General features: G+C 42.7%; 1 protein-coding gene across 3 annotated transcripts in view; it reads left to right on the forward strand.

The window, feature by feature from the left end:
- The window catches only part of JARID2 (jumonji and AT-rich interaction domain containing 2), a 224,186-nt gene that overhangs the window by 109,663 nt on the left and 93,271 nt on the right, over positions 1-21,252 (forward strand). For 2 of the 3 annotated variants that reach the window (XM_075052293.1, XM_075052291.1), the window contains exon 3: positions 15,439-15,580. The exons of the other annotated variant lie outside the window; for it this stretch is intronic. In XM_075052293.1, coding sequence (XP_074908394.1) covers positions 15,439-15,580 — 142 coding nt within the window. The remainder of the gene's footprint in view (positions 1-15,438; positions 15,581-21,252) is intronic. 3 annotated transcript variants of the gene reach the window in all.

Consider the following 21,252-nt stretch of genomic DNA (forward strand, 5'->3'; position numbering starts at 1 on the left):
TGCTGGTAAAAAGCATCACCATGGTATACCAGCTCAGTTGGAGTACTGACTGTACATTAATTCTCTAACTTATAATTAGCTATATTAAATTCCAATTTTCTGAAAGGAACCATTATCAAATAACACTCTGTTTGAAATCTCAAAGAAACATAAGGAATGAAAGCTTAGTCCTCTTATGCTTTCATCTTTCAGAAGCAATCCCTATCTCAACATCTTGACCTACATTTTCTTTTTACCCTTTCCAAGAAACATTGTGTGGATTTAATGTCTCAGAAGGGAGGTAAGGATTTTTTTTTATGCATGTGTATGTGTTGACATATAAAGTTTGGGGAAAACAATGAGGCCTTCATGTCCCCAATGGCTTTTTTTTTTTAAACTTGAAAGTGTTTTCCATAATATCTCCGAGGCAGATTTTAAGTTCGAAAGAAATTAAATGTAAAAAGTCTACCCTGTTCTTTTACAAGTGGTCCACTTTTATCTATCTAGCTTCTGCCAAAGTACTTCCTGATTTTTACATACCAGTAGGGAAAAAAACCTGGACTCTCCTTCCATCTCATATTCTGCTCGCCACTTGGGATCCGGTCATGCATTTTCTTTTTACCATTAAATGGGATGGGGGTGTGGGGGGCTTTTTGGGGGAAGGGGGGTGTTTAAAATTATGGTTTTGTTCATATTCATTCTCGTTCTTACTGTGTAGCTGTTCGGTGTTACTAATAAACAGTTTTACATGGGAGTTAAACCTTGACATGGGTGGCCTGAGTGTGTGAAGAAGCAAAGGCTGTCAGTGCATCAAGCCAGCTGGTGCAGGTTATGGGCTAATTGGGGTCCCAGCTTTGATGCTGACAACAGTGATTCCCGCTCTGTGTACTGCCCCTCTTCCAAAATGCAGCGTGGCATACGTGCAGTGCTGCTTTCCCACTAGATTGGTCCATCCTCCCCTGTTGGGAGGGGAGTTCCAATACCCACAGCGTGCTTGATGCCGTCCTTTCTGCCTCATCCCACCATGTGGGGCTAGGGTTAGGAAGCAGGACGTCTTCTCCCGCTGCAGGACAGATGTTGCTATAGCCTCACCACATGTGGGGACAGGCAGAATTCTTCTCCCATTTGTTCAGTATGGTTTTGTTTGGTGTTTTTTGGGGGGGCTGGGGGTGTGTGTGTTAGCACTTTGAACACACAAAGTGCTAAATGCATGCTAAGCATTAATACTATTTAATAGTCTTTGTTGCTTAAGTTGAGCTTTGTAGAGATCCCTTGAAACAGTGTAGTTCTAACTCCAGGAAGACTTTTGTTGTCTATTTCAGTTTAATATGTCTCTTTAGCTTTTTATAGGGTACTGTGAATGTACAGAGGGATTCCAGTTGTCATTTTAGTGTCTCTTTTTTTTTTTTTTCCTTCTCTCCAGTATTGTCATGTCATCTTGAAATAGAGTTATGTAGTGGGGTTTTTGAATATCAATAATGTACTTTTGGCCCTGAATATTTTTTTTGTTTTTTTTTTGTTTTATTGTAGTAATACAATGGTGAACTTCAGCATACACACAGCCTCTTGGGTATATTTTGAAAGCTCACTTACTGTTTTCATCCTGCATTTCTATGCTGTTCCATTGCACACACCTCCCACCCCCTCACCCCCGTTTCTCTGATGCTGTACTTAAAACAAGAAATATGCTAAGGGGTATCAGCCTTTGGTTACATGAATGGATGGAAGGAAAATTCTGTGCGATGAATTCTTGTTTGGGGGCGGGGGGGAGATCAGTATTCTTTGAAAATTGCAACATAGTACTTTGTCTCCTTTGCTTATTTGGAAAGATAAAATGGTTAAATACACATCACTGTATAGTCTTGATTGTATAAGTGTGTGTTGATGGTTGTTCCAAGGTTTCTGTTAAGTCAGGAAGCAGCTAATGTTGTTTCATTTCCCCTTCTGATGCCCTGAAATGTGAGCAAAAAAAGCTGTTTAATAGCAGCAGAATGTTTTTCATGGTAGTGGAATTTCTTCAGCTCCGCTGGGGGGTGGTGTGTCGGGAAGTCTCCTTAACATTTCAGAAGCCCTTTCTCCAGCATCAGGTTTTCAAGTGGCTGGCCCCCTACCCCAGCTCTCGTCTCTTCCCCCTGTGGTCTGCCTTTAGAGCTCACAAAAGGGAGGTGAAAGTAAGGTTAAGCTGCTGGTCTCAAGAGCTAGAAATAGAGATGGAAATTGCTTGGCATTTGAGGAGTGTTTCCTTAAAGGCTGTTACAGCGCTGACGTTTCATATGCCGATGCTTTGGAGAACTGCATTAATGCTGGTGAGAATTAGTTATTCCTCCAATTAAAATGAGAATGGTCTCTACGTAAGCTCTGGCAGGTGGCTGAAGTTTACGTTATCCGATGCCTTTAAGCTTGTGTTGCTCTTGCTTTGGCCTGCACATCATTCCTGCGGTGAGATCTTCGGAGCTCAGCTGATGGCCAAGCATGGGCTCCTCCTGCTTTGTCCTCTCACGTGCTCTCCAGTCACTGCAGCGCTGGAGCCAGTCTGGGAGGGCAGGGATTTCTCCTAAGCACCTTCCAGCTACAGATTTATTTCCCGGTGTGGTTTTTTTTTTTCATTGTACGTGCCCAGCCGGTAGATGGTTGCTGTGCATTAGAGACATCTGCCAACCCCTGCCACTGCTGTCGGCATCGTGTAGGAGACAGGCTTGGGATCCTCACCTTAGGCAAAGGCTTACTGCTCGAATAGAGGTGAAATGTCATCGCTCCCGTGCACGCCAATGGCAGAACAATTTGTTCATTCGCATCGGGCTTTCATATTGCACTTGTGATTTCAGTTTGCGGCAGTTGGTCTAAACGTTTTACTGTCACTGTCACGAGCCTCCTCTCCTCTGACAATAGCTCTGTGAACAGATTACAGGGGGCCGAGTCAAAACAGCAGAGCAGCTCTTCATGCTGAGCATGAAGTGTACTCCTCCAACCTTTAATTTAAGAGAGTGAGGAAATGATACTCACTTGCCTGTCTCCACCAAAAAAAAAACCCCAAACCCTTCCGTCTGGGAAGGGGTGAATACAGTTCTGCAAGTACAGATTTCACAGAAAGATAGGTGGGGTTTTTTTGGTTTGTTTTGGGTTTTTTTAAGCAGCCTGGTTTTTAAAATAAGTTTGCTTACTGTATGGGAAAAAAACCCCAACCTTTTTATGGCCACATTGCTGTTTCATATGTTAAAATCATGCTGAGTATTTTAAAAAAAAAATGTTTTTAGAATAAATTTAGCAAGCTAGACATAAAACCAATAACAAGGAGGAAGGTGTCCCAAAAGTTCAAAGGCCAAGTTTTGGTGGCTTTCCAGGTGTTTTGAGTTTTTTGTGTTGTTTTACAGTGCCTTTGTAGCTGCTTTCTGTGAAGGAGAGGAAATAAATGGCACACTGGGTAGATGGTGTCAAGGGGAAGGGTTTACTCCCAGGAAAAGCCGTTGCTGGTTTTGCCCTGAAGAGAATCGCCTTTCCCTACTAGCAGCAAGGCAGTGAGCATCATGGATGAAACTTAGGGTTACAGACAAAAGCCTGGGAAACCAATGGCTTAGAAAAAAGTGTTTGAGAATTGCTCAGGCAGCTTTCTTCCCTCCCCTCCTCCTGGGATGTCACAGGGCCTTATGCTGGCGTGGTTGTCAAGCCTATGTTAAGGCTCTCGACAGATACGTGAGCGCTCAGGCTGGCAGGGAACTGGAAATTTGGCTGCAGGCAGTGCCAGCGCATCCCTGGCGTTGTGGGAGGCATCCTGCCTCCCTGCCGTGCGGCACTGCCTGCGGTCCAGCCAGGCTGCCCTGACCTCCTGGGGCAGCGAAGGGCTGCCCGGCACATTGCTGAAGAGGCTAGGGTGTTAAGTTAAAAGTGACTGTGGCCTTTTTTTTTTTTTTCTTTTTTTCCTGAAGTCGGTGGATATTTAATTGCTCTAAACTTGGAGATCATAATTCAGGCGCTTAGTAGAAGGAGGTGGCATGCCAGGAAAAAAAAAAAAAAATCCTTGTCAGCGAAAGAGGTTGACAGCTTGACTCCTATAGCTGGCTGATGGATGATCTCAGAGTTAGGGAGGGCATGTTCACTAAAAAGTTATTGAAAATGTGGAGTGAAAGTAATTAAAGCGGTTTAATTCAAATATCTGTCATATGTAACTTGAGTTCTTGTAGAACATCTAGCATTTAGCTCAATTATTTTTTCCCAGGACAGGAGGAGGACTTTTCCCCTCCTTTTCTTTGACTGAAGGCTCAGAGCATTTCCAGTGAAGAGAGGGCTGAATCTGTACCCACATCTGCTGGCTGCGTGGGAGGGTTGCTGCTGCATCGCCAGGTTGTGTGTTCTTGCAGCAAACAAGATCTTCATAGCTTGTGTCACATCAGGGGAAAAAGTATTTCTTCTATCTGTCTGGAGGGCTGCCCGTGCTCCTGGCAAAAGTCATGAAAGGCAAATCCTCAATGACATGCATTAAAATATTAAATGGGACTATGGAATTAGAAGTATGTCATTCAGCGTTTGCCTTTCACGGCTTTTGTCACACGGGGGCAAAATTAGAGACAAGCAGAGGATAACCTCCCCAAAAGGGCTTTCTGGCGCTTCTGTCATCTTTTTCCCCATCGTTTTTCCTATGGCATGCTGCTGTGCTAGATCCCTCCTCCTGTTCCAGAGTCTGGTGTTTTGCTCACTTTTGAGGTGTACGTAGAAGTCAAGGCCCACATTTTTTCCTCTGATCATTTAATTCAATTCAGTTTACTTGAGAAGGAAGTAACTCAGGCTGCCTGTTCTTGCTGCCTCCCATTTGCAAATGGAGGAGGGCTAGCCTGGTCCTCTGGAGGAGCGTGGAGGTTACTGAAGTGCCATGCCACAGCTCTGAAGGGCTGAGCTCCCTCTGAAGGGTGCAGCAGAGGGCTGGCCCCATCCTTCTCCGCTGCTGCCAGCAGCTGCCTTCGCAGTGGGAAGATGCTGGCTGTCCGTGACACCGGTTCCAGAAACGGGCCTTTCATCACCTCTGTCTGCTGAGATTGTAAGCCCAGCCTGTTTGTGTGATCCCTCACCACAGATCAGTAGGAACCGTGCTTCGTTAGAGGAAAAGTGTGTAGCAAATGTTCATCAATATGCTGTTTCGCTGTTGTATCTGATTTCGTGCAGATACGCTGTTTTTGAATTATATAGCCTGTAAGGGTTTCATAGAAATTGTAACACATAGAGCCAAGCTTTGCTAAGCCTCTGGGTTTTAGCTGCATGTCTCTCCCTTTTTGGGCTCCCAAGTGTTCATTCTTACCAGTGAGACTTTGCATCTCTTTTTATTTCCCTTGTTGTTTTATTTGCACATTCATGTGTTGTATTTTCTTCCAATTAGCAGGCTCTTCCTTGCTTGACTGTGTTTGCCTTCACCTTCTTTCTTCCTCCTTCATTTATACTCTGTGGAGACACAATTGCTAATTTTTACTTTCTAGTGTAGAATAGCTGTTGTCTGGAGACATGCTCTTGGCATAGCTTTCCTTCTCATGTTACTTAAAATACCAGAATCTTTTTTTTTCCCTTTTTTTTTTTCTTTTTTACTAATCTGTCTAGTCCCTCGGTGCCAACATATGGGTATTTTCGAAGCGTGGATTTATTGTTCCTTTGTCCATCCATTCCTAGTGGGAGTTTAACTCTGAAACAGGGTAAGGTATGTCACTGGCTCTAAAAGCACATCCCTGTGATGCTGAGGTGGGGGGAAATAACTGACTAAAAAATGGGACCGCTAGTGGTGTATTACAGTTAAAATGGATCTGTAAAAGTGCTTCAGAAGGGGGAGGACTTGCTCTCACTTAGTGCTCCCATATAGGTGACAAAGACCTAAAATGCTGACTAGCTTGCTTTACTTAATTCTTATTTACCAGAATAATCCATGCTCTCTCCCTCACATGAGGGGATATTTGTGAAGAACGAGTGCAAATACTTTGGAAACTGAGTTAGTAACTTTCCTCCAAATAACTGTTCAATAGATACAAACCAAGTAAAAGTGGAAGGAACGAAACATTTTAAAATTAAATGCTTTCTTTCACAGACATGTCGAGGGTTGTCTTTACTCTCCCCTCTTGTGGAATATTACCCCACTGCTGCTCCATTCACCCCTAAAATTCTCCAGAAAAGGCAGGATAAACAAGACCTGATGGTTTTGGCATAAACCCCAAAGAATAATTTATTCATATGTCACTGATGATTTTGTTAATACCTGAGAACTTAGACTTTTCTCTCTCTCAGTGGTTATGCTGATTTTTCTATCACTGATATCCTTGAACTAAATAGAGATAAATTACACTTGCAGACCTGCTTGTGCCTGTAATTTCAAATAAAATGCATGTTTAACTCTGTTTCCAGATTGCATATGTAACTACCAAACAAGGGAAAATGCCCTGTAGGACAGATGTCCCTGGCATAGCTTGCAAATCAAAGGCCACTTGTTCTCCTCAGGGAGACATAAAGTCACTCTGTCCAACGCCAAAATCAACACGGGGCACACACCACTGAGGGATTTTAATAATAATAAACCCACATCTCATGTCATGCTTACTGTCTGTACCCCTCCCCGCAGTTCACCGTGGAGGCTGATCTCGCTACCTTTATTTTACGGGTGGGTGAGCTGGGGTGTGTGGAGGGGAGGTGACCTCTCCAGGGGCACCTGCTTGGTGGTGGCTGCATCTGGACCAGGTCCAGGTCCCTGTGTCCTATCCAGGCTTTCTTCTGGTGACAGTGTTCCCTTGCTGCTGCAAAGGGCTTCGTGCCTTCTCCACCCACATCTCTCTGAACAGCAAAGGTCTATAGCTTGCGTTTAGAGGCCTCTTGTTCCTCCGAAGCTTTCTGATTGCAGTCTAAGGTGGCTGGGGGACAGAGGTGGATGCAAGCTGCATACATCAAATGCTGTGATGTGATACCTTGGCAACACATGGGAGGAGTACATGGTGCTTGTTTCCCCAGTGCTAACAGGTAGTGCTTACGGTACTATAAAATTCACTGTGTTTCTGTTTGTCAAAACTTAATGACCTTTACATGGCCTGGTACCTACTTATTATAAAAGCTGCTGCTCTCCCTTTATCATACAGCTCCAGGGGCAATTGGTAGGAGCTCCGATAGCACAATGGTACTGATATAACAGGGAGCAGCTGGTAAGGTGGTGGCCATCAGCCCTCTTTCCTCCTCTCTGTTCTGCTTCATTCAGGACAGCCCTAGCCTTTGGGTCTTGGGGCAACTGTTCCTTGGGTTTCCTTGTTTTTGTCTCTTTAAAAAAATAAAAATTGTGGTTTTAAGCTCTTAGTCAGCTCCCTGCATTTGTAGGTAGGGGATTTAGGAGATGTGTATTTGTTCCCCCCCAGCTTTTTTGGAGTCAGCATTACTGCTGCTATCCCCTTCACCTGTGTATGAACACCCACCCTGCTGCTCAGCCTATTTGGTACTCCTGTTCCTACCCTCATCCAGGCCACACCATGGTGGTGCCCAGGCTGATGGCCTCTGTTCAGCCTTATGAAAAATAAGATGCTAGAAGGGGTCGTGTGATTCCCTGGGGGAATCTGGGGTTTGGAGTTTTCATTGCGTCCTTAAAAGCAGAGTAATCAGAGAGGTGTGACGCTTTGAATAGAATTTTTTTTTTTTTTTTTTTTTTTTAATAAACCTAAAATAACAGAAGTACGGACTGGGCCCCGTCCCAGTACAAACTGGAACCCTTGGCCCTGTCCCAGTACAAACTGGCAGCTGTAGCCCAAAGCACCTGAGCCTGAGGACGGCAAGAAGTGCGCTGTTTTTTGGTTTAGTGTTAGGTAGACCTGCGAGGAACAGGGAGGTAGGCTCGATCCGTATGGATCCCTTCCAACTTGAGATCTTCTATGATTCTATAGACTTCAGGTGAGGTTTTTCTCTGTATATGATATGTTGTAGGCATTGGTAGGGGTTTTTTTTGTGGGTTTTGGTTTTTTTTGTTTGTTTGTTTGTTTAAATTTCTTCCAGATGCATATTTCATAAATAAAACTGAGGCTTGAAGTATGTCCTATGGCCTGGGGTAGTTTCCTGGCAGAAATAAATTAGGTTCATTTTTTACTGTTATATTCTTGTTTCTACGAGTTTAATGCCACCACCAGCCCCCCTCATCCAAACTCCTCTCAACGAAAACAAAACGAAACACCCTTAAAAGTGTTGTGTTGAAACACCAGAACAATATAATTTCAATTAATGCTGCTAACAGGTACTTGATAATGGGCTCGTATGCTGGAAACAAAGTCACATAAATGTCTTTCGTTGCTTAATGGCAATTTTGGATGGAGATGTAATGAGAATAAGGAGCTTCTTTCAACCTGTGTTATTTAATCAGTTCTCTTTGGTGATCTTGTCTTTTGACAGACTGACAAACACATCTTGTGCTGTAATGTCATTCATGCTTGGCTTCCGTAGTAATGATTTATTTCTACATATAAAAGCACTCTTCTAGTAATTTATGAAGACTGTACAAACTATTTGCTAACAGTTTTTGGCATAACAGTACTGCTTTATGCATATGTTTCATTATGTCCCCCAATCAACCTAATGTCCAGTGGCTTGTCATCTGAAAAGTGCACGTACTGTTAATTACCATCATGGTGGCGACTGAGAGCATCATGTGGTATAAACGACAACTGTTTCATGCTGTGTTTTTTTTATTTAGAGACAGAAAACTGTTGTGGGTTTGCATCACTGAATGAGATCAAAATAGCATTTTCTTTGACAACTATCCTTAAAAAAAATGGACAGGGAATTGGTATCTCTGATCCCAGAGAAAAATGTTTTGTTTTGTTTTGTTTTTAAATTATGTTACTATCATGAAAACCCAGTTCTTTAGTCTCTAAGACAACCATGGCATGAAAATAGGCCTTATTTTCAAGGCGTGTTGACTGTTTAATATGTAATGTGATATCATGTCATGCTGTGACAATGTGACAGATGGCATTTGCACTATAAAACTAAATTATCTTTTGTGCATAGCTATACAACAGCTAAATAGAGTAACTCTGTACAGTATACTGATTAATGCAGACTGCAGATGTTTTAGAGATACCGGTATGTTTTAACTTGGCATCAAATAATTAATGCTTTTATTTAACATGCCTACCAAGATTTTGGTAGTGTTTTAGCATGTAGTCTAGTATGTAAGGGCGTTTTTGATAGAAGATAAATTTAGCGTTACAGACAACGGGATGTGAATTTGTATTGTATTGCAGCTGTTTGTCTATTACTTCTGGAAAATGGGTGGGGACTATTCATTAATGATACTTTGCAAGTAAACTTGCGTATGAAGTTATAGCTCATAATAAACTGTGAAGTCCCGTAGTTCTTGGGTTGAAGGAAAACAAGAGTTGAGCCACCAGTTCATTATATGTTGATTTTCATACAGAATATTACCTGTGTGAAGCTAAGGGCCAGAGTAAATACTTCAAGAGCTGAAAGTAGTAACTTTTTTCCCCTCTATTTTAGGCATAGAACTCAAGTGGGCGGTATTCCACAGTGTGGTTATACCCAAGAGTTTGTCTGTGTTCAGGTGGCGCAGACCTTTCAGACCATGGTGTGGGATGGTTAACCCCCTAGCTTTCTAACTTTGCAATTAAACCCCTTGCTTGCTAACATTTGTGGCAGCTCCCATAAATGGGACAGTGCAAAAAGAACAACATCACTAATTTTTTTTAAACCAAGGTTTCCTGTACAGCTCCCAAGACTGCACAGCTGAAGTTTGGACAGGCATGCTATTCCGTAAGTGAACAAAGCTTTAGCTCCATTCCTGTGTAGCTACAATCCGTGCTATTGCATGCTTTCATAAATAACACTGCTGTTCCAGCGCAGTGAGAACGCTGCTTCGAGTAAATCCACTTTTTTAACTTCTTGTGACTTGTGTTTGTTTGTTTTGCCAATTGCCCTGGAAACTGGGCCTTTGTACCAGCCCGGAGGAGTTCAGCTTGCAGGGATCAGGGAGGAATGCAAGGAGGGGGGGGCCGGGGGTAGGCAAACGCAGTATCTCTTGGCAGTAGGAGGTGGGTGTCCCTGTGTGGTCAAGAAGCACCCGGGAGCAGAGTTATATATTTCACATATAGCTGAGATTTGCAGTGTGGCTCCCCTGCCCTGCCTGCATTTTGTGGACCTGCTGTTAGGTGTTCATCCCACATAGAAATCTGTGAATACGGTCATGTTGAAATCCCCCTTATTTAGGCCAGTTAATGCTTTGGTATCTTTGGCTCGTGTTTGTGTGGTGTTGACTGCTGATTTTTCTAACGTGATGGCTTTGTGGCTTGCCTCTGACTGTGAGAACTGACTGGAAATAAAATTGAATGTATTTCTTTTCCTAAGCTGCTTTAGGACTGGGAAATGGCGAACCAAAATAGGTGTTGCTATCTTGTTGTAAGAACTTGGAAATGTTCGTGCTTAGATGCCTTGTTGGCATTAGAGTAAGGGATGTAGAAATATTGTTTTGGAAACATTGTGAAAGTCCCTTCACCCAACTACTGTGTTCAACTAACCACGTGATGCTGAGATTTGTTCAGATGCTTGCCTTTTGTTTCCTGATTATTCAGTAACTTTAATAATGAAGAACATACCAGTAACTGTAATCTCATCTGTTCTTAAAACCAACTAACCAACCCCAAACCCTCCCTTGCATTTTTTCCATCTTCCCTAATGTTGCTGCTTTCTGCTTCTCTCTTCCTCCTCTGTTTTCATCCTGTGTATTTTCACTCACATGATGTTTTATTGTATGGTATGTCCCCAGGTAGTATGATTTTGCATCATGTGTTCAGGTGCTCCCAAGACCTGCCCTGCACATGCCTGTCAGCCATCTCTCCAGATGACCAGAGATGGGTTAGATCATGGCTTGAGTACAAAGTTGTAAATTGCTGCTAAGAGTGTGTGTGTATCACCAAAAATGGTAAGGTTAGCGAATCTGTACCAATATAAATTAAGCCCTGTCTGCACTGGAATAGTAAGTCTTACTTGCTAGGCTATTATGAGAAGCAATCCGGTTGAGTCAGTACAAGCCTCCTGAAGTAAGCTCATTTAAGCAGATTTAACTGTTCTTTACATAGACTGTTTTTGGTGAAAGGGACATGGCCATTGCTGGAGAAGGCTCAGCAAGACCTCTGCTCTGTTAACAACTACAGTCAAGAAGCAAAGAGGATAGTGAGATGCTGTGGGAGCAAGAGGGAGCATGCTCTGCAAAGGTTGTAAAGCCATGATATCCGTATTCTGTCTGGATCACCTTGGAGTGTATGGTTCTGTTTGTCGCAGAGCAGGCTGTGTGCAGAGCATGTCCTTCCTGCATGTGAAAAAACAAACTTGTAGCCACAGACAGATTTGGAAACATTCAGAACGTGGAAGGCAAATAAAAAGGAGGTGATAGAAGTCTCTTTAATAATGACTGGGGTCTGGAAGGCAGAAAGGGCTTTTCTGCTTTCCCTGGCTTGTAATGGAGTGGTTGCAATATTCACGTTTGCTGCTTAATGCAGTTAGAAGCTGATAAGTGGAATTTTGGTGTGTCTTTTTTTTTTTCCCTTTTCTTTTTAAACAGTGTGTAACTAAAATTACAGTTTGCTATTGCAGCATATGCGGAAGTTTAAAAAAGAATTCGGCAAAACTGTGAAGTTGACATTTATGTGGCTAAGATACATTTTTAGAAAGGATGTTAAGATCTCTACGGTTCAGTTTTAAGCTACCCATTTTAATTACTAGGAATTAGTAATTGGCCTTTCTCTTAAAGTATCTAGTCTTGATCAGTTAAAGCCAGGACAGTGTATTTAAGGGACCATAGATGTCACTTGATATGCGAGTTCCTGTATTTCTGACTTAATTAAATAATTCATTATTACTGACTTAAAGTAGTGTTTATTCAGTGACTTTGAGCCGTTCAGTGTTTCAGTTCCTTTTAAACTTTGGCAGCAAATGTGCACTGCTTCACTCCATGTATAAATTATTATTTCATGTAAGTCATTTTAATATATGAAATCCTACACTGACTTATAATCCAAGTTGCTGTACTTTCAAATTTAATTTTGATGAGGTTTAGTTTTTAAAAAAATATTAAAAAATCTAATTTGACTTTTAAAACAAACACTTTATATTACAGGAATAAAGTCTATTTTTATCAACCCTGATTTATTCTGCCTAGTTATTCAGGCCTTGTGGTTGGTCACGAGTCCAGCTGCCAAGGGAGAAGGCAATGAGAGCTGAGGCTGAGATGAGCCTAGTGGGCAAGAGGCAGGCAGCTGCTGCCAGCTCTCTGGCAGCTGAGAACATAACCAGTCACGGGCTTTGCCATGAGCCAGGGCTCGCTGGCTTCGTGATTTGGAGGTTGAAGGGCAGACCCATGGAAAAGCAGTAGAAGACCTATTTGTCTCTGATTTTATTTGGCTCTTGATGGGTTGCTGGTTCCTTGACTGTTGCTGGGTGCTCTGAAGTAGCCAGGATTAAAGAGTGGTCCAGCTCTCCAGACTATGCAAAAGAGTATTTTCTTGCCCGGTTGCTTTTGCCTCTTTATATACATATACAATTGCAGTACTTAGCTTTTAAGAAACACAAATGCCTGCTGCTTCCTGTAGCCCGGTTGACTTTGGAGAGTCAAACCCACGTGGACTGATGTGTGCCAGACTCTGTTCCTGCAGTGCACCAGCAGACCCGTATGTCCTGTCAGCTGCACCAGTGCCAACATGTCAATGGTGATGGGGGTGCCTCAGTGTCACTTGGCAGAAACGTGGGGTCCCCACCCCGTCCCGGGGCCTCCAGACCCTTTATAGCTCCCAACTGATGTGCAGCAGAACAGAATGTGGTTTACTGCAGTTACAGATAGCAGGAATGGTGTTTGAAGGAAGAGGTATCTGGGGGCAAACTGAACACATTTGATATAAAAATGATTGAGTGGCACTAAACTTTGTAACAGCCTGCTTTAGCATGTGTTTTCTCTCCAGTGCTTGGAAGGAGGCTGTGGACTGTGGCTGTCTGTGCCTTTCATCACTTCAGAGTGGATTTTTGCACTTATGCTGGCCCTGACAACCTATAGAGCACTACACTTGTTCCCATTATTTATCAGTATCTCTCATTTGTAGTTTTATGCCTCTGTTTTAGGGCACTTGTTCTAATTGGTTTCAGCTGACGATAGCTAACTTCAGTTATCAGCAATATTTATTGCGTTTTGGGATGTTGCTGGATATGATGAATAATAGTAGACAAACCACTATTTTTCCTTAAGGGACACAAATCATGCTTGTCTCCCAAGTGCACTGATGGTTTGGCAGGGTGAAAGGACGAATAAAAATTGCCTTCCATGTGCGTGCAAGTTGACAACCTGAAAGGTGATTTTCTTGACTCATATATTTCAGGTTGCTGGGTTTTACATATGGCAAGTCTCCAGAACAAATATTGCTTTTGGAAAACCTAATCAAATTCTGCCATAAGAGTTAAGTTACTGAGTATAAGGCCTCAAATGATATGCTTGATTTAGACTCCTCTGGAGTTCAAAAATTGTAAATTTTATCAGCAGTGGTTCATGGAAAAATGTAAAGCAAAAGTTGAAACTTTTTTAAGAATAAACTTGGGCACTAGGGCTTCTAGTGAGGGTGAATTCAGCATTAGAAGTATAATCTAGTCAATGTCTTTTAAAAGGTCGCCTTCATTTCCTTGGGAATGCTTTGAAGGGATGCTGTCACCTTGCGTCATATCTTTATGTTACGTTACAAACCCTGTTGTAATATCATGTGCTGATACTGAAATTTGTATTATTTGTTGGGTCACAGTTTGAGATCTCTTTAATGGAAAGGAAGCATTGAAAGGAATTCAACAGAAGGGGAGTGAAAATATAAATTGGGTCATTTAACTTTTCTCTGCCAGTCTTAGGCTGGCTAGAAGAGACATTTTAATGCAAAAATCGGTGCTTACTTTCAACTTTTGCTTTGTGGGCTCCATATCAGGAAGAAAAAAATTGAGCTACCAATTCACTGCATCTTCCCCACAAGAAAAATTTCAGGTTTCTGCTTTGTAGGTAGTATTTTCAAAACAGTGTACAAAAACTACAGCATGTGGCCACCATGTAGCCACTTCTGACTTCAAGTAAAGAGAAATTTGGTGTAGTTCAGAATGAGTAAGACCAAACTTTGATTGGAGAAAGAAGAGAGCGATATGGTGTAGTGGTATGATGCAGACTTTGGATTAGGCCGTTTTAAAATGGGCAATCAGAGCAATTAGATTGGAATCAGAAGTGCTGAAAGGTCCGGAGCCTGCTAGCAGACAATATATCGCACGCAGTTGTAGTGCCAAAGCAAGCAGTGGGTAAATGGCGTTGAGGGAAAGGAGCATTTGGCCATGGCTGTGGCCAGGATGCCAGTACTTAGAACAGGCAGCTTGCTGGAGGAGGTGCCTTGCTTTGGTTATGCATCAGTGTCTCTTTGAAGCTCAGCTTGGTTGAATATTCGGTTATGCAATGAGTAAGTGCATTAATGGTGCTAAATGGTGATTTTCCTGAAAACAGAGGTCTGAAGTGGTGTAATGCTGATGCGGCACTGGTGGAAAGTTTTGTACTGCTGTTATTACTAAGCATTTTTGGTTTAGTACTCTTACCAGCCTTCCTGCCCAGCTTATCTTGGAAGGGCATCATCCCAAAGCTTACTGAAAAACATGTTACTATTCTTCCTTAAGTATGAGCGGTTTCACTGTCTGTCTGCTCGTGTTTGTAAGAGTTGTATTATACTGTAGTGACTTGTTTGAGTAGAACACACAGAGTTTGTTAAATGTTATGCTTGTATAGGGCCCAATGCTGTCTTCCATCTACGTGACTCTGCTTGCTGTAGTATTCCTCCAGGAGAGAAAAGCACAAAAGGGAAGGCAGATGTTTCTCCTGCCCTGTGTACCTTTGCTGGTAGTCTGGAGTTTCTGTAGATGAGTGACACTTTGCCAGAAGAATCAGAGTTGAAAAACAGACACCTGATGTTCACCCCTTTGGGATTTAGGATTTTTTTAAAGGTTCATGAATTGCAGTAGTTGGAAGCAGCAGAATGAAGAGCAAGAGGATGACAAATTGGACCAAATGGTACCTTAATTTTATATTGATCTACATATAAATGCAAAAAAACTCTCATCAGTGCCAGTCAACAGGAGTTCTGTGAAACAGCTATGAGTTTGACTAAGCTGTGTCCCTTTTCGAATGAGGGGTGTGACAAGAATATAAATACTATTGCAAGCACCCATAGCATGGTTATTTGGGATTGGAGCCTTACAGTTAACCAAATCAGAAACACACCATCAAGCAGGTTTTTATTGGAGTACCTCTGTGCAAAATCAATGTTATCAGCATGTCTTTGCAAGACGGTTGCTTTGGACATCTATTGTTAGTGTCACGCATGAATTTTTATAAAATCCATTTGGCACTGGTAATGCAGGTTTTGAATATTGTGTACTACTTTGTCACGTTTGCAGGACTTCTCACTAATGGCCAATCTAAAGGATTAGGACCGGGATCAGAACAGCTGGAGAATGAGAAGGACGATGCATCGCAAGTGTCCTCAACGAGCAACGATGTTAGTTCTTCAGATTTTGAAGAAGGGCCCTCGAGGAAAAGGTCAGTTGTGCATTATGATTAAAGCATAGCCTTTCTGCTTTGTCCTTTTTGTGCTATAAGGTTTTGATTATGCAACCAGTAGGGTATGGTTGCACATGCTGCCCTACCATAAACAGACTTTCCAGTGTGGAGTCCTTCTAGTGACAGTGAGGATATAGTAAATTTTGCTTCATCCATTGGTATAGATGGTTCTTGTTGTTTTGGAAAGCATGGAAAAGCAGTTGTTCTTTTGCGGTAGGTGATTGCTAAATTAAGCGCCTTATGACTCTCTCTGCTCCTGCCCTCCATCCTTCTCCCCTGGCTTTGGCCTCTTGGGGACATGTCAATACATATGTGTGTAATTTCAAGGAAAGCATCACTAAAGTAGCTAGTCTTACTGTTCTTATTTTTAATTTTCTGTGAATGAAACCATGTCAAGTTTAAAAAAGAATAAAACAGATGCTTCTGAGAAGAGAAGCTGTGTAGTTAGGCAGTGTGGTGAGTATCGGTTGCAAAGGACTACTTTGAGATACTGCTGTAGCGAGCTGCCTTCTCTTTCCTAAAAGTCAGTTATGAGGTCCTTGTTGAACTCTTATGAGTTCTTATCCTGAATGTGCAAAATGTGGGTTAAAATCATAGTACTCAAGCCAATCTATTATAGAAAATATGCTGAGAATGCAGGAGGCTGGGAGTTGTCCTCTGTATGAAGTAAGAACCACAACAGGCTGTCTGAAAAATGCCATTTAAAAGAGAGAAACGGAAAATGCTTTCTCAACCTTTTTCTTCCACACTCCTTGCATCCTAGTCCCAAGCCAAAATGAACCATAAAAGAAGTTCTTTTCCAAACAGAAGTAGTGTTCCTGTTTTCTGCGCCACCTTATGATTCCCCTGAGAAGCCCAATGGGGTGAGGAGAGTGGTGCTTTCCTGGACGTCCCTCTGTTCCTGTTCCCATGTCCCCTACCCCTGGTCCCCACAACCTTTTCTACCCGCCGAGCAACAAACTCAAAGTCTATTTAATATGCCCACTTAGCCCCTCCGGTGCATCAGAAGAAAATCTGTGTTATCTTCCATACTAGTAGAAATTTTGCAAGGTTTATTGCATCCTGTTACTGGTCAGGGGAAAAGTATTTGTGTGTTTATTTTTGGCTTTATGAGATATGGCAGAGGCTTGGAAATGATTTGTGCTTAGAAATTTAGGTGACATCCACTGTAGGTGTGATCCTGGGAGACAGTGGTCATTGTTTCATGGCATTGCCACTGTTGCTTGCACGTTATCTTAAGGAATTTTTGCTGCCCTCTGCACTTGCTTTGTCCCCTCATTCCTCAGCTGTGCTGACACAACCGCTTGCAGGGTCACACCATGAGTAAGTTCAAGGAGCTGGTTAGGATTAAAAATAATAGCAAGGGGAAGAGGGATTGAGGCTTTTCGCCAGGGTTCTTTATTTTTAACCTGCATGAGTTTTCATCTCTTGTTCACAGCACGTCTGCAGGAGCAGCCACCAGTGTGACCGAGGGGGCATCCCCTTCCTCTCTTGAGGCTGGCAAGGGGCAGGAGGGCTTGCCCTTTCTGCTGCCCTGCTTCTGCTGCCCTGCGCAGTCCAGCTTCAGAAATGAGTGGGATTGCTACATCACAGGTCTCAAGAAACTGCATTTGAGTATTGCAGGTGAAATTTTTTTTTGAGGAATAGTAGCTAGCTTTTGGCTGTGGGAATTTGGACACTTGAGAAGCAGATGGGTGGTTCAGGCCTAATAATAGGGAACTCGGTGCCTTTGGTCCTTTTTGGGTTAAAACCAAAACAAAACCCCAAAACAGAAGCCAAGATGACAAATATTTTTCTGGCTTTTCTGGAAGGCAAGGCATCATTTCAGTTTTTCTTCATGCATTGTGAACTGTTGAAATAATATTACGTTTGTTGCTGCAGTTGCTGCGAAGGAGAATGTTCCTGTTTTGTTTCCATTTACACCCAACACAGATTTTTATCTACTTTTTTCCTCCCCCAGCTTCCTCTTTGCAGACAGACCTCTTCTGGGCTCTTTCTCTTAGGCTGTACTGCAGCATGTTGAGTGTTTTGATGTTGTCATCTTGTTTCCTTTTAGGTTTTTGCTTTGTTTAGCTGAATATGTAATGTTTCCTCAATCCAGGTCATCTTGGGATCCCACAAAAAGTTATGCCAGGAATACTGGGTGGACAAAGGGTATGCAGGAGGATGAGGATGGGGGGTGGGACTGAAATGGGATCTGTGGGTTCACTGCCTCAGCTCATCAAGTTTTGAGAAATTGTGGCCTCCTTGTCTTCTCCCTGGGCTTCCTCAAAATCAAACTTTTCAATTGCTTATTCAGCTGTGTGTACAACTAATGGCACTCTTGTACTAAAATATGCATTTAAACACTGTAGCTTTAGCATCTACTTCATGCAGTTTTTCCCCCTCTGCAAAACAAGTATTTGTCTTCCTGAAATACTGTGGTATATAGCTGGTGGTATATGCTGTGAAATGATGTTAGGGATTGGTGCACTTAGTGAAGCATATGTGTTTGGAACTTGCTCTATATCATACAGTGAGTTTTGAGTACCAGGTTTCCTGTGGTGTTTGAACCATGCATTATATGTAAGTTACTATTTAGTTTTTTATGGCTTGTGGGGGTGGTGTGGTGTATGGCAGGAATGTTTCTTTTGGAAACCTCAACCTGTCATCTTCTAGAGGAATAGGTCATCTGTATTTCACACCAGTGATGGAAACAAAAAGAGTGCTAAGCAAGTAAGCATAGTAAATAAGGGAAGCTGTTGTAAGGGGCTCCAGTTTATGTAGTAGTTTAAGGCTCTGTTTTGACCTTGCAGTTCTTCAGCGTAATGGTAGGCTGGTACTGTGGAGGCAAGCAGTCTCTTCCTGGCTTCTTCTTCCCTCCTCTTCCCAGCTGTCGTGTCTGGCTGTCTTCTGGCCCCCAGGTTGGTCAGTTCAGTGGACTGATCTGGCAGCACTTTCTCCCCTGCTAGAGCAGGTCACATTATATAAATGGAATAGGGAGATAGATTCGTGTGTGTGTATAGCATGTGTGTGTTTTTAATTTGCATTTATAGTTGATCTAAACTCTTCCCGTTTCAGAGACAATTTGCATGAGAGCCTGGATGAATAGCAAGTGCCAATTCTTGTAGCAAGCTGAGTGGAGGGTAAATTTGCTAGCAGTTAGCATTGCCTTGTGGTCTCACTATGCCAGCCATCTTTGGTGTAGATTTTCCTTGGGTCAAAACTATGCAGTGGATGCTCCCAGTGAGTTACTGGTCGGAGGACTTGGTTGTAGATAGGTAGGTGCTGACAAGTGTCTGTGGGGGAGGTAAATCCCTACCAGCCTGCCTGTTGACCGCTGAAGAGATTACTGCCAAATATTCCTTATTTCACACATACATGCCAAGCTGCTTAACAGAACAGTAGAACCCCCAACCAAGCACTGTTCCAGGTTTATCACATCTATTTTTTTTTTTTTTTTCTGTTTCAACCCTTTCCTAGTAACATAGCTTGATTGAAGAGCCACACATGCCATAAAGAGAGTATCATGATGGGAGGAAAGAGATTGTGGTTCTGGTGAAAGTATGCTGATTTAATATAGTGCTGCAGATTTTGTTCAGAAACTCACTTAGATACTTTGTTTGATGGACTAGGCTTTTGAATGTGGTGGCCTGGTGCTGTTAGGCTTCAAATGGCTCCACTAGTCTGTGGGTACTTTGTCAGTAATTAACACCTTTGCTCTCTGGGGACTGGAAGAAGCCAGGTTTGCAGCCAATGGGTAAAGTCCCAACTCCATTTCTTTTTAAGTGTAGTGTTTTAGATTGCAACAGAAGTCGTGGTATAGTACTAAAAGTATGAAACCTGCCTTTTGTGCTGCAGCATGTTTCAGCTGTGATAACCTGGTGGTGGTAAGGAGGAAAAGAAGTATGTGTACAGCTTTGCCTCTGCAAAGTCTCCAGATCGGTCCAAAAGGTGTAAGCCCTACTTACAGAACAAATGGGGTTTAGGACCGATTGGCAGTGGCAGTGGTGGCAAGCTAAGGACTTCAAAATACTTGGTTTTGTTTGAGTTTACACTCAAAGAATGGAATATACTTGCTTTGATCTGAGCTGTGTGTATTACTAGTGACCAGGTCTGGGGGTAAGCAAGGGCTAGTAAATACTACTTTCAGCCAGTAAAGAGGTGTCAGCGATATTCTAACAATTGGCAAAAGCTGAGCATTCAACTGACTCTGTTGTGTAATGGGTTGCTGTCTAATTGCCATGTAAGTGAGAGCTGCTAGTTTGTTCAATGCTTTTGGGAGAGATGAACAAAAGCATTGGCATACAGGCTTGATAAACTATCAGTTTGGATGGTCTTTACCGAGTAAAGATCATGCATTTTCAAAACCCACAGAAAAGATAATTGCTGGAGGAGAAATGTAACTTCAGTGTAGCTGCACGTTCTTGTTATGAATCTCCAATTTCCAGCTATGATTCTCACTTGAGAAGGTCAATAGGTAACAGGCCAAAGGTGTTTGGTCACTGTGCTGGATGCTTGTACATTTTTATGGGAAACTCTTAAGACTACAACCACTGGCAATTAATAACAGTACGCAGAGAGAGCTGTATGTTTTCTAGCAACAGTTGCTCACCTTACCCAAGAAGAGACATGTGCAGAGCAGACTCGATGTGACAGTATGTTAATCTTTGGTGATAGTAGGCTATTGCTTGCTTCCTGTTACTAATCAGGTGGCTACTCATTTACATGGCCCCCTTCCCAGAAATGCACACAGGGAATTGCCAAATGCACAAATGCATTTATCTTTTATTGTAAAGTTCTGTTAATAGAAGGCTGTGAGAAGCGGGAGGAGGTTGACTTTTTTTAGTAGTTGCTAAGCTTTAAATTTTGGGGTTTTTTTACTTAATGTTAGAATATTTTCTCCATTAAGGGGGACAAAGAGGTTTGTTTAGTTTAGAAGAAAAATAGGGTTGAAGAAATTTCCCCCCCTTGCAGGAGCAGCAGAGCAGATGGATGTCCCCCCCCGGACCCGAGGGTGTGCACAGCTCCTGGGAGAAGACACTGTCCAGTTCTGCTACAGGGAAGGTTGCTGGCCGCAGGAGAAAGGTTCAACCCGCTGGGGAGCAGTAGTGTTTTAAGCTGCCACAGCTAGATTGGCCAGAAATTGCTTATTAGAAGTCTTCTGAGGCCTTTAATTAATACAGCAGCTTTCTGCTAATGGTCTCAAGCATGTGACAATCAGAAGGTGGCTGTGTGTTACAGCAAGGCCAATCTTGTGGGATGTGCTCCTGCCCCTCGCCTCGTGCTGGCTCCCTGCTGCCTGCTCCATTTTCCTGTTTGTCGTCTTTTTAAACTTTTATTTTTAGATGCCAATTTAACTCTCTGAACTGGCTTACTGTGGGACAAGATGAGTGTCAAGGTTTGTCAAATGAAAAGGTGGGAGTATGTAGCCAAGGAGGGGGAGGCGAGTATGCTGGTCTCCTTTGGCTGGTGGCTGCCTGGCAGAGTCGTATTGCACCCTCAGCACAAAAAAATCCAGTCGAGGGTAGTCAAGCTTCTGCATATTAGGCAAGCTGCTAATTAAAGTGGTTGCTTTTAGAGATATACCCTTTTCAACTTGAGCTGCAAAAGACTTTATTGCAGCAGAGCTGTCAAAAGATTGAGGGGACTTGGGGTTGGTTTCTCCCCCC

Source organism: Buteo buteo, chromosome 20 (assembly GCF_964188355.1).
Source record: "Buteo buteo chromosome 20, bButBut1.hap1.1, whole genome shotgun sequence".
NCBI classification, from domain to species: Eukaryota; Metazoa; Chordata; class Aves; order Accipitriformes; family Accipitridae; genus Buteo; species Buteo buteo.